This window comes from Entelurus aequoreus, linkage group LG14 (genome assembly GCF_033978785.1).
Source record: "Entelurus aequoreus isolate RoL-2023_Sb linkage group LG14, RoL_Eaeq_v1.1, whole genome shotgun sequence".
NCBI classification, from domain to species: domain Eukaryota; kingdom Metazoa; phylum Chordata; class Actinopteri; order Syngnathiformes; family Syngnathidae; genus Entelurus; species Entelurus aequoreus.
The window spans coordinates 12,191,189-12,203,304 of NC_084744.1; the positions used below are offsets into that span (position 1 = coordinate 12,191,189).

The window sequence follows — 12,116 nt, forward strand, 5'->3', positions numbered from 1 at the left end:
TCGGTAGTAGTGGGTTTCAGTAGGCCTTTAAACTCGGAGTGAGAAAAGACTGCATTTTTAAATAGTTCCATATTTTCAGACTTTCTGTGAGGCCGTGTATGTGCACCGACTGCGTCCTGAGGGGCAAAGAAGGCAAGCAAAAGACTGGAAACCTTTGTTCAGCTTCTCCAGTGTGCAACCCCTTGGGGAAGCTAACCATGAATATTTGCCAAAAAGGGAAAAAGTTTAATTTCATGTGGACAAATTGGTTTTCCTGTAAAATAAACTACTGAAAGTTTATAAATTGTTAGGTTTTGCAACTATTTTTCTTTAATGGAAAAGGTGGCAAAATGCCTCTCCATTGGTGATGTTCCAAGACCCATGGTAGATTGAAGTATATCGTGTCAAGGCCACACATTAAAAATAAGCTGTTTAGTAGTTGAACAAGTTTATTAACCTTACACAGCCTTAATATTTCCACAGTGCCTCAAAGTGCCAGTTAATCAGTATTTCATTTGATAGTAAAGTGAGAACATTTATTGCCGATCCAGTGAGGGGATTTTAAAATGCATAATTAAGGTGACCACACATCAAAGTATGAACATGCTCAAATAAAGGGTTAAGCTCAAAGACGCATTGGCAGTTCTGTACCAGTGATGGCTAGCATTAAAAAAAACAATAGGACTGAAAGAAAATACAGTGAAGCAAGCAATTTTTTTTTTCTACTTCATTTAAAGCCATTAAAATGAATCTGTCACAAAAAGAAAATATAATTTCATGAGGACACACTTCCATTAAAAGCACGCCTAACCAAGCGTTAAATTTTTGGGAAATGATTGCATGAGGTAATGATTGCTACACCTGATGATGAAAAAAGGTAAAAATTCCCAAAGCTATGTTACATGAAGACAGCAATGTACAATCATTACACTTGTTAAAACAAGTAATATTTGTGCGTTGATGACCATCATTCTTGTGTGGCTTTGTTTTTTTTATGTCAATTATACTTCCTGAGGGAACTTGGTGGAAGTGCACATTTCCAGCAGAGAAAGAGGGGTTAAATATGGTCGGATGAGGTTTGCTGGCATGAATGTTAAAACATGGGAGTCGGTGTGATGATGCACAAATGACACGAGACGGAGATCAGGGGCAGGCAGGTGCCGGGTGTGGCGTTGTCCTTTTAGTCCACTGAAAACACTCAGGACTCAGTTATCTCCTTAGCCTTCTGGTCTGCCTTCTGGTCTTGCTTGTATCTGTTCAAGGACATAAAAAAAATGTTAATGTTCCTTAAAAACTAGTAGCGATAGATACCACAATGATTGGTTCCTAAAACAGAAGAGCTCTCAAAGTATACAAAGGATCTTTGAAGAACAGCCTTTTTGAAATAAGAGTGGCACCTGGGTTTTTCATGAGCCACTTTTCACATGTTTTTTATGGTTTTGAGTTGGGCTGCAAAACAAGGTGCAAGTCCCAGCACTTTGACAAAGAAGGTGAGAAACACTATTCAATTAAAAAATAGAAATTGTAGCAAAGTATAAAGAGGCATCAGTGTGGCTCTACCCTCATCGCCATCTTTGATAGGTTTTTAGTAAAAGTGATGCTAAAAATGTATTGCGTTTCATTTGCCTTTTGTATGTATTTTGCATTGTTTCTGCATTTAAAACTAATTATTGGATGTGTTTCGTGTTACTATTTTAGGTGCCTGAAACAGATTAATTGGATTTACACGGTTTCTTATTAGAAAATTGTTGTCTGTAGGTCCTAAAGAGCTCTTTGTTTAGTTTTAGGAGTCATTTCCGTCCTAACCTCCATATCCTGTAGAGCTGCGAGGCTCCAGCGCTGCCCACAAAGAAGTTGACAGCAAACAGGTTCCAGTTCTTTGGAATGATGACCAGCGAATATCTGGACCAGATGAGCCCTGACGGAACAAGAGCAGAGGTTATGCACACAAGTGAAAGCACACACTGGTATGTTTGACCAAAACACAACAAAAGAGATAACGCTTGTGTAGGAGAAATGTGACGAAACACCTTGGATACCTTCGGCATAAATTGGTAGAAGCTTAACGTCCTTTCAGCCATTAAAAACAATACACAACTTTGATATTCTTTTTGTTACCTGTTGCTGTCAGTACTCCAGACTGGGAGAGACTGAGCTTATCTGCTGGCCGAGTCATATCAGCCAAACCTGCTGCAACCAGACCCTTAAAAACAGAAGGTAATTTATAAGTGTAAGTAAGTATTATTAGACATGTTTACTTCAGTGGCTCCAATGTGGTCCTCAAATGTAAGCTACTGGAATCCCACATGGGTCATGTCTTAAACCCCTGTTATTTTAACATGTACGCAAATATTAAATGTCAGTAATTTGTAAAAATGTTTCCAAATACACAATTTTAGTAGAAAACTGAAGACAAACAGGAAGCAAGCACACACGCTAAACAACAATGGAGGAGGAAAGATGTGGGACAGTCAACTTTTAACTGCTGCCACACTTTCAGCTATGGCTACAGGATTAATTGGCATCGCTCTGACATTGAGGTTTTAATCAGTGCGATAACTAAACTGCAAGAGGCGGACGTCTTTTTTTTCTCCGCTGTCACCGAACATTTGAGTGACAGACATGTTCGCCAATCAGAATTGTTGAGCCGCTCGTCCATTGCCTCCTGGCCAATCCAACATGGTTAAAGTCAGTACGCAAATAGCAAATCGCTCTCAGCACCTGAGCGCGTTTTTTTAAACAGTAAAATTAACTGAACGCAGTGAACCCTCTATTCAGTCATTCACAATCTTGGCCTCAGTGGGCGGAGAAAAAAAACGCACCTTAAAGGGGAACTGCCCTTTTTTTTTTAAAGAATTTTGCCTATCGTTCACAATCATTATGAAAGACATGACAACTCAGGTATATATTTTTTATGCATTCTAAATATTAAATAAACGTAAATAAAAGTCTGGTTACAGCGGAGCCAATGGGAGCTCCACTATTCCGCCCACAAAATCCGATAAATAACCATCCAAAAAGCGCCAACAATACTCCATTTACATTTCATGACTTGAATATCAACCAAGTATTAGTGACATTGTTATTATAAGCGCTAACGCAGACCAACTATTTATAGCTGTGACGTAATCACTTCCGGGTGTCCCTATGTTTACATCATCGAGTGGTCTGCTGCTTCCTCGCTCCCTGTAAGTTTATTCTCGATCATAAATCATGCGTCTGGACACGAAACATCTGAGTAGGTATTCTGACAAGTTGGTACACTTTGACAGCCATTTAGGACCTGGAACTGGTGAGGATGACACGGAAAAGCGCTTGTTCCCTTTTCCTAGTGAGGATTATGAGTTATTCTTCACCTACATGGGAATGTATGAACATTCTAGCAGTCGGCATCCTAATGACAGCAGACATTGTACAGTAAGGGATGTTTTATTATGTTTGTTGGCTTTCATAAAGTCTGCAGTCAGTAACAATCAGTGATGAATGAGGAAAAAAAGCAAATGTGATGCGTTTTTGAAATTAATGCTTCCCGTATGCTTAAAATGATCAAAATACGTAAATATTAAATGTTACTATAAATGTGTCTGTTAATACAATACATATATATTTGCATCATTTATATAAAACCCTAATGGAGCGGTTTGGATGTTTTTTTTATTGGGCTCTATAGGCAGAATTGAACAGCTCCCGTAGGCTCCAATGTAAACTGACTTTTGATCAAATTTTATATTTAGAATGCATAAAAAAAAATTCTTCCGTCGTTATGTTTTTCATAATGATTGTGAACGATAGGCAAAATTCCAAAAAAAAGTGCAGTTCCCCTTTAAGATGTTCAATATGTAAGTTACATTTGCTTACAGAAATTATTATTTTTTGGTTCATTTGTTTAGAATAATACAAGTTATTTTGGTTTCTATTTCCTGTTTCTTTTCTTGTTGGCTTAATAAGACTCTCAACCAGCAGCTTTTTTTAATAAACAAAAAACTTTGATGCTTTACAATTTGTGGTGACTGCACTTACCCATTTGAAAACTGGGGCCCAAAAGAAAACTGTTTTTGGACCTTAAATGAAAACAGAAGAGAAGCGAACCATGAAAAACACACATTTGACTTCATTTTGGTATTAGTTAACAGAGAAAACTAACCTCTGCCTGCTTGGACTTTCTAAAGCATTCCCATTAAAGCAAAGTCCAAGTGCACAAAAACCACAGTCAATGCACAGGTTTTCAATGTTGGTAGGTTGGGGTCTCTTCGAAAGCCTAGAAAACTGATTTTCTGGGGCATATTTTGTGGCGTTTAGTGACCCTTTTTAAAATTGATGTTGTTTGCTCTAGTTTTATACATATAAAGCAAGCAATACATTGAGCTGTAAATGTTTGACTGACCCCTCGCTCAACCTAATGCAAAACTGTCTTTCAACTGAAAAACAAAACTCCTGTGCTCCATAATGTCCAAGCCCTTATCTGACATATGTCAGATAAGGGCATATGTCCTTATCTGACATAAGTTACGTCCAATCTTAATGATGACTGAAGAATTGAACAGCTAATGAAATCGTAAAAACACAGATACAATAAGTGGGCATTTGATGTGAGAGCAAGGAAGTCCTGTATAATGGAGCAAAGGAAAACAGACTGTGCATCAAAGGTTGCGCCTTTGAAGTTATTTGGCTCTTTATTTTACAAACAATCATGACAAAATTAGGGATGTGCTAAGCAATCGGTTGCTGATTATTATCGGTTACTCTTAGTGAAAAAGTATGTGATATTTTAACGCACAAACACCGATCTAGTCTGACTGAGACTATTTATTTTTGGTGACCCTGCTGACAAGCCACTAGCAGCTAATTTTGTGTCTCTTTATTCACCTCCAAAACGGCAAATAAACTGCATTTTCTAGTTTCAAAAGTAAGTATCACTGGAGGACAAGGCTAAACATGTTACACACAGAGAACGAGCCAGGAGCAGGCATGCTAATAGCTAACTGCTTTTAACTTTAATTGAGGGTCCTTGAATGCATCCCAGTTAACTTTCTCTTATACTGCCATAGATCTTAGACATTCTTAATCTGATTTAAGCAACCTTATTATTTGACTTTCATGGGAACATTTATTTCATATTGACATTTATGATGTCGTGTATTGACACAACAATACGACATCCCCACTTAACCGCCCCTGATTATGCAATGTTCAACGGGACTAAAAAAGTAGGACATTTGTTACTGTAAATGATCTCGGAGTGAGGTGCTTTTTGTCACCGCCCCTTCATACCTGCTGACAATGTTGTCCTTGTTGCAATACCCTTGGACAGGAAAGACAGCGTCCTGGAACTTAAACCCCCTCAAGGCATGAATGCAACTCAGCACTTTTAGGACTTTTTTTGGGAAGGTTTTCATGCTCAAACTAGTGGTGCTGTTGAGGCCTGAACACAATGATATATCTTATTTCTTGCACCATTGTCCAAAACACACATCAGGCTTAGCTCAATATAAACTAGGGAATGCATGCAATCATGGAACATACACTTCACATTTGGCTTGCATCACCTGTGTTCTGGCATCTTCTCACTACTAAAAATAAACACAATATCTAGGAAACAGTCCATTTTATGCGTTAAACTATAACCAATTGAGTGTTGCTAAGCAAATGATGAACTCCAGACAACACTTAAAAGTTGCTACTTTAGATACGAGCTACTGTTTTTCAGTAGCTCCCTTTACCTAATGATGTACATTACCTGCAGGGTGGTTGTATAGAGGCCTCAGCTTAGCAGGCAATATGTGCTCGATTCTGTCCAAAATCCTGTGATAGGACACTCTCAGTGCAGCCATGTTGGAGCTTTTTGAAGGAGGGAAGGAGAAGCTAGCTAGCTTAGCAATAGGCAAAGACGGACAAAATAAGTGTTCGAATTAAATATTACACAGCAGTAAAACAAAATTGCGACTTTTCGAACCGTACAAACATGAGTTAAAAATTTGAATATGTTTTTGAGCTTCTTCGGTAATTCTCTTTGCTAGCTGCTGATGCTAGCTGTCATTAGCTTCTCCCTGACCGACCCGACGAGGTGACTTTGTGCCGCACCAGGCAAGAAGGAGGAGCTTGAGAACGGGACACCGTCCTTATTGGTCAGTCTGTTGAGAACTCCTATTTGATTGGTTCGAAAAGAGGGCATGTGTTTCATAAGCTTAGCGTGTCCCAACTGGGTGGAGGCATTTTTTTTTGTACACCAATGTTCTTTCTTTCTTTAGAATTCACATTTTAGGATATTACAATTTTTTATTTCTTTTTAACATTTGATTATTTAATTTGTTTGAAGTATACAGTTGCCAAAAATACAGTCAGGTGAATTTAACATTTCCACCTACACAAGTAACTCTCAAAAAAAAAAAAAATAAATAAATAAATAAATAAACACAAAATAAAATTAAAAAAACATAAGGCAAATAAGTACAGACAAATGGTAACATAAAGCCACAGACAACTGCACACCTGAATGGCCGAAACAAGGTGCAAAAATACCCCAAAACAAACATAACAAAACACCTGCTCAGTGGCTTTGTGGTTAGCGCAGTGGTTCTTAACCTGGGTTTGATCGAACCCTAGGGGTTCGTTGAGTCGGCCTCAGGGGTTCGGCGGAGCCTCCGCCACGGAGGTAAAGACACATCCGACTTATCGTGTAAATAAAAACTTCTCCCTATCGGCGTATTATGGATACCCCCAAACAATGTTCCCTCTAATTTTCCATCTGATTTGCAGGTTGTTTGATTGATCAATTGAAACTTTTACTAGCATATTGCAAAGGACGAGAATACATTATATGAAACAGTACAGTTGGGGTCAGTACACCAGGGGTCACCAACCTTTTTGAAACCAAGGGCTACTTCTTGGGTACTGATTAATGCGAAGGGCTACCAGTTTGACACACACTTAAATAAATTGCCAGAAGTAGCCAATTTGCTCAATTTACCTTTAACTCTGTTATTATGAATAATTAATGATATTTATCTTTGTGGAAACACTGATCATCTTAATGATTTCTCACAATAAATATATATAGAAACAGATAAATATCAATATGCAACACTTTATTTTTATATTTTCTCTAAGTGCACATTTTTCAAATTGAACATTTTCAAATGATCACTTCTAAGACAGTCTTGTGAAATCACAATATCCCATTTTAACTAGCTAGCCACTAACATTTTTTAACAAATCATGAATTACTTTGCAACATGTTTGTACAAATAATAACTCATGTAAAATACAAAAGTAAACTCTCCAATTTTTAAATCATGTCACACTTTGAACTGGACACCAAATCTGTTATCTGTTTCTTTGTCAGTTAGTGGGAAGCCTGGCATTGCATGCTGTTAACTAGTGTGTTGTACTCTGGTGTGTAACTTGACACTGCAACTCTGAGTGAGTCTTGCAGATGTGCATCAGTGAGGCGTGTTCTGTGTTTGAAAGGTTTTGTACAAAGAGTATGAATATGGGGGCCTGAAACTTCTCAACCTTGAAGCTGTGTCTGTCTTTAAAAGCATCAATTGTTCCAAAGATGTATTTAAACATTGAGTGGTACACAAATGTCCTGTTGGACAAAAAACATGTACTGTATCAAAAGAAATTGTATCCTTTTTTACAAGTGATCCCCTCCCAGAGAGTCTGCTGGGAAACATGGCGGGGTTCATAAAGGAAACAATCCACTCATAGTGGTGTTTTCAATTTTATGTGCCAGAAAAAAGAGACGATATTTTGCAGCAGTTAATATGGATGAACTCTAATATTGTAATAGATGGAAAGCCTTTCTTTTGGAAAAATATGTTTGAAAGAGGAATCATTTTTGTCAATGATATTATCAATGAGAATGGTAAAATTATGGTGATGCTTGCTCAAGCTTTTCATTTTATCAACTAACTGGAGTCATTGGGAAAAGATGGAAACAAATAATTAATTATGGAACTACTAAATTATTAGTTTGTAAACCTCTAATAAGAAATTCTAGTTGGCAAAAAGGAACTAAAATAAATAGAAAAATATATAATTTTTATTTAGTAAAGAAATCTTTGAAGGCTGCCTCATACAACACAAATGGAAAATGGGAGGACTTTTTTGACTGCCCGTTGCCATGGGATGCCATATTCAAACTAATCTATAAAACCACTATCGATGTGCAAAATCGCTATTTTCAAATTAAAATTATTTATAACTTCTTACCCACAGGGAAAATGTTAAAATTATGGAATATGACAGAGTCAGATGATTGCTGATTTTGTTGTCAGGAGCCTGAATCCACCCTGCATTTGTTTTGGTATTGTCATATTGTGTCTTTGTTTTGGGTGGAAGTTGAAAAAATGTGTTTAAGGATTGGTTTGTTTATGAAGCTTAATGTGGTTTCTGTTATTTTAGGAGAGTTCATTGACAATCATGATTTAGTCAATTTAATTATAGTACTCTGTAAAATTTTTATTTTTAAGGCCAAAAACAGATATTCACTTAGTATTACTTTCTTTAAAACATTTATTCAGTATTTTCTAACTTTAGAAAGTTACATGGTTGAAAACGATAATGATGCCAAAAAACATTTTAAAAAATGATGAGAAGTCCTCAAAGGCTTATTTTGAAAGTATAATTATGTTTATAGATTATATGATATCTGTTGTTGTGTTCCCTAATTTGAGTGACCTGGACATAATCTGGACTGTACATAAATGCTTAATTTGAAAATGTAATTTTGTTTATAAATTATATGCAATCTGTTGTGTTCCCTAATTTTTTTCTGTGTACATGAATGAAGGTGTGTGTTGCTGAGTCCGACTTGGACATTATCTGGACTGGGCCTGGTTTAAAAAACCCTTTAAACAAATCTAATTTCATTGACAACCTGGTCTGTTGAAGATAAGGCCCTTTTTTAAAAAATAAAATAAAATAAGATAAATAAATAAAAAACATTTTCTTGGATAAAAAAGAAAGTAAAACAATATAAAAATAATTACATAAAAAATAGTAATTAATGAAAATGTTAGTGGACCAGCAGCCTATACAATCATGTGTGCTTCAGGGACTGTGTCCCTTGCAGATGTGTTGTCTATGTTGTGGGAACCAGAATATTGGTAGCAGAAAGAAATAACCCCTTTTGTGTGAGTGGATGAGTGTGCATGGGGGAGGTTGTTTGGGTTGATGCACTGATTGAAAGTGTATCTTGTGTTTTTTTCTATGTAGATTTAATTTTGGGGTAGAAAAAAAAAACATATATATTTATTTTTTTTGAATTTTTTTTTTTTTTTTTTTTTTAGAACAGGCCCGCGGGCGACTCATCTGGTCCTTACGGGCGACCTGGTGCCCGCGGGCACCGTGTTGGTGACCCCTGGTTTACACAGTACAGTACATATTCCGTACAATTGACCACTAAATGGTAACACCCGAATACGTTTTTCAACTTGTTTAAGTCGGGGTCCACATTAATCAATTCATGGTAATGTGTGTTTGGTGTGTAATTTGTTGTGAGTTCATGCACTGTGTTGGTTTTGTTCTTTGAGCAAGGTGATGTGCATGCACGGTTCATTTTGTGCACCAGTAAAAAAACATACAACTTTTTATTGAATTTGAAAAAAAACAACATTTTATTTTTCACTAAAAAAGGGTTCGGTGAATGCACATATGAAACTGGTGGGGTTCGGTACCTCCAACAAGGTTAATAACCACTGGGTTAGCGTGTCAGCCCTGAGATCGGTAGGTCGTGAGTTCAAACCCCGACTAAGTCATAGCACTTGTAGTTGGAACCGTCTCTTAAACTGAATCATATTGGTGCTTTGTTTAATTTCTTTGGTTAATCCATTCCATGATTTAATTCCACATACAAATGTTTTAAATTAGATTTTCCTCTAAGGTTATATTTCTCCTCTTTTGTAGAGAATAAGTGTTGTACAGTCTTGGGTAGTAGGTTATATGTCATTTTAGTTGTTTGCAAATGCACCAAATCGTTGAATTTCAATCATTGTGATTTAATAAATAAAGGGGTTTGTATATTCTCTATGTCCAACCTTATGTATTATTTTAATTGATCTTTTTTGTAACACCGTTAGTGAATGAAGTGCACATTTGTAGTTATATCCCCATTTTTCTACACAACAACTCAGATATGGTAACACTAGTGAGCAGTAAAGAATATGAAGTGATTTTTGGTCTAGAACAGTGCTCTTCAACCACTGTGCCGCGGGTGCCGTGAGAGACAGTCTGGTGTGCCGTGGGAGATTATGCAGTTTCACCTATTTGGGTTAAAAATATTTTTTGCGAACCAGTAATTATAGTCTGCAAATAATGTGCTGCTGTTGAGTGTCGGTGCTGTCTAGAGCTCGGCAGAGTCATGTTATACCAAACCATATCAGTAGGTGGAAGCCGGTAGCTAATTGCTTTGTAGATGTCGGGAACGATGACGATAGTTTGTCGTGATCACAATATGCAGATGACAGCGGGAGGTAGCGTGCAGGTAAAAAGGTATCTAATGCTTAAACCAAAAATAGACAAAAGGTGAGTGCCCCTAAGAAAATGCATTAAAGCTTAGGGATGGCTATGTAAAACGAAACTAAACCTGAACTGGCTACAAAGTAAACAAAAACAGAATGCTGGATGACAGCAAAAACTTACAGCGTGTGTAGCAGAGACGGCGTCCACAAAGTACATCCGTACATGACATGACAATCAACAATGTCCACACAAAAAAAGATAGCAACAACAGAAATATTCTTGATTGCTAAAACTAAGCAAGTGCGGGGAAGAGCGGTCAAAGGAAGACATGAAACTGTAGCAGGAAAAGCCACCAAAATAGGAGCTCAAGACAAGAACTAAAACACTACACGCGGGAAAACAGCAAAAAACTCAAAATAAGTCACGGCCTAATGTGAAAGGTCGTGACAGTACACCTATTTTGAGACAAGAGCTATACTGATGCATGGTTGGTTATGGTTTAAATCCATATCCAACAATTGCGACAACAACTTCTTATTGTCTACTGAGTTTCATTTTTTAATGTTTTCTGCTGCTGCTGGGCCTCTGGATTTTTTTCAATGAAAAAAATGCGCCTCGCCTCAAAAAAGGTTGAAAAACACTGGTCTAGAACAAGTTTTGCTTTATTCATTATTGACGTGTTTCTTGCTACTTTATGTTGTATATTTTTTACATGAGATTTCCAGTTCATTTGATCCTCTGTTATTACTATTGTTGAGTTAGGTGTGGTTTACAAGCAATGCTGTTGTCTTATCCCAATACATTTCACATTTATACTTAACATCAAGTTTTTCCAATTTGTGTTTCTCTTATTTGCATTTGAATCATTTTATGAATTTTATAAACTTACATGAATTGTTTCCTCGTTTGTTTGATATGATCGTCAACATTTAAGGGAACAAAGTTAAAGTTAAAGTACCAATGATTGTCACACACACACTAGGTGTGGCGAAATTATTCTCTGCATTTGACCCATCCCCCTTGTTCACCCCCTGGGAGGTGAGGGGAGCAGTGGGCAGCAGCGGTGGCCGTGCCCCGGAATAATTTTTGGTGATTTAACCCCCAATTCCAACCCTTGATGCTGAGTGCCAAGCAGGGAGGTAATGGGTCCCATTTTTATAGTCCTTGGTATGACTCGGCTACATGAGGGGGGAGTATTATGATGATAGTATATATTTGTACCATGAATTGATTTACGTGGACCCCGACTTAAACAAGTTGAAAAACTTATTCGGGTGTTACCATTTAGTGGTCAATTGTACGGAATATGTACTGAACTGTGCAATCTACTAATACAAGTTTTAATCAATCAATCAATCAATCAATGAATTGATTAACGTGGACCCGACTTAAACAAGTTGAAAAACTTATTCGGGTGTTACCATTTAGTGGTCAATTGTACGGAATATATACTGCACTGTGCAATATACTAATAAAAGTTTCAATCAACCAATCAATACACAGTACGGACATGAATTACCATGAATTGATTAACGTGGACCCCGACTTAAACAAGTTGAAAAAGTTATTCGGGTGTTACCATTTAGTGGTCAATTGTACGGAATATGTACTGTACTGTGCAATCTACTAATACAAGTTTCAATCAATCAATCAAAAAACTCTTCCGAGGTGAA

At 37.0% G+C, this 12,116-nt stretch overlaps 1 protein-coding gene across 2 annotated transcripts; it reads right to left on the reverse strand.

Annotated features, from left to right (window-relative positions):
* Nucleotides 1-409: 409 nt before the first annotated feature.
* mpc2b (mitochondrial pyruvate carrier 2b) lies at nt 410-6,080 on the reverse strand. 2 transcript variants are annotated; one of them, XM_062068931.1, is made up of 5 exons: nt 5,717-6,076; nt 4,000-4,040; nt 2,098-2,182; nt 1,786-1,897; nt 410-1,232 (listed from the first exon to the last, which is right to left on the reverse strand). In XM_062068931.1, the coding sequence occupies exons 1-5, from the start codon at nt 5,808-5,810 to the stop codon at nt 1,178-1,180; spliced, it is 387 nt and encodes a 128-aa protein (XP_061924915.1). In that variant the 5' UTR covers nt 5,811-6,076; the 3' UTR covers nt 410-1,177. The 2 variants fall into 2 exon arrangements, 1 of the variants encoding a protein (XP_061924915.1); XR_009828574.1 differs by lacking the exon at nt 410-1,232 and adding an exon at nt 5,251-5,401 and having other exon boundaries at nt 5,717-6,080.
* Nucleotides 6,081-12,116: the final 6,036 nt, after the last annotated feature.

Coding starts and splice junctions, on each gene's coding strand:
- mpc2b (XM_062068931.1), bottom strand. CDS start 5,810: ATGGCTGCACTGAGAGTGTCCTATCACAGGATTTTGGACAGAATCGAG. Junction 4,041..5,716: donor TCTATACAACCACCCTGCAG/GTAATGTACATC, acceptor TTTTCATTTAAG/GTCCAAAAACAGTTTTCTTT. Junction 2,183..3,999: donor GGGCCCCAGTTTTCAAATGG/GTAAGTGCAGTC, acceptor TCTGTTTTTAAG/GGTCTGGTTGCAGCAGGTTT.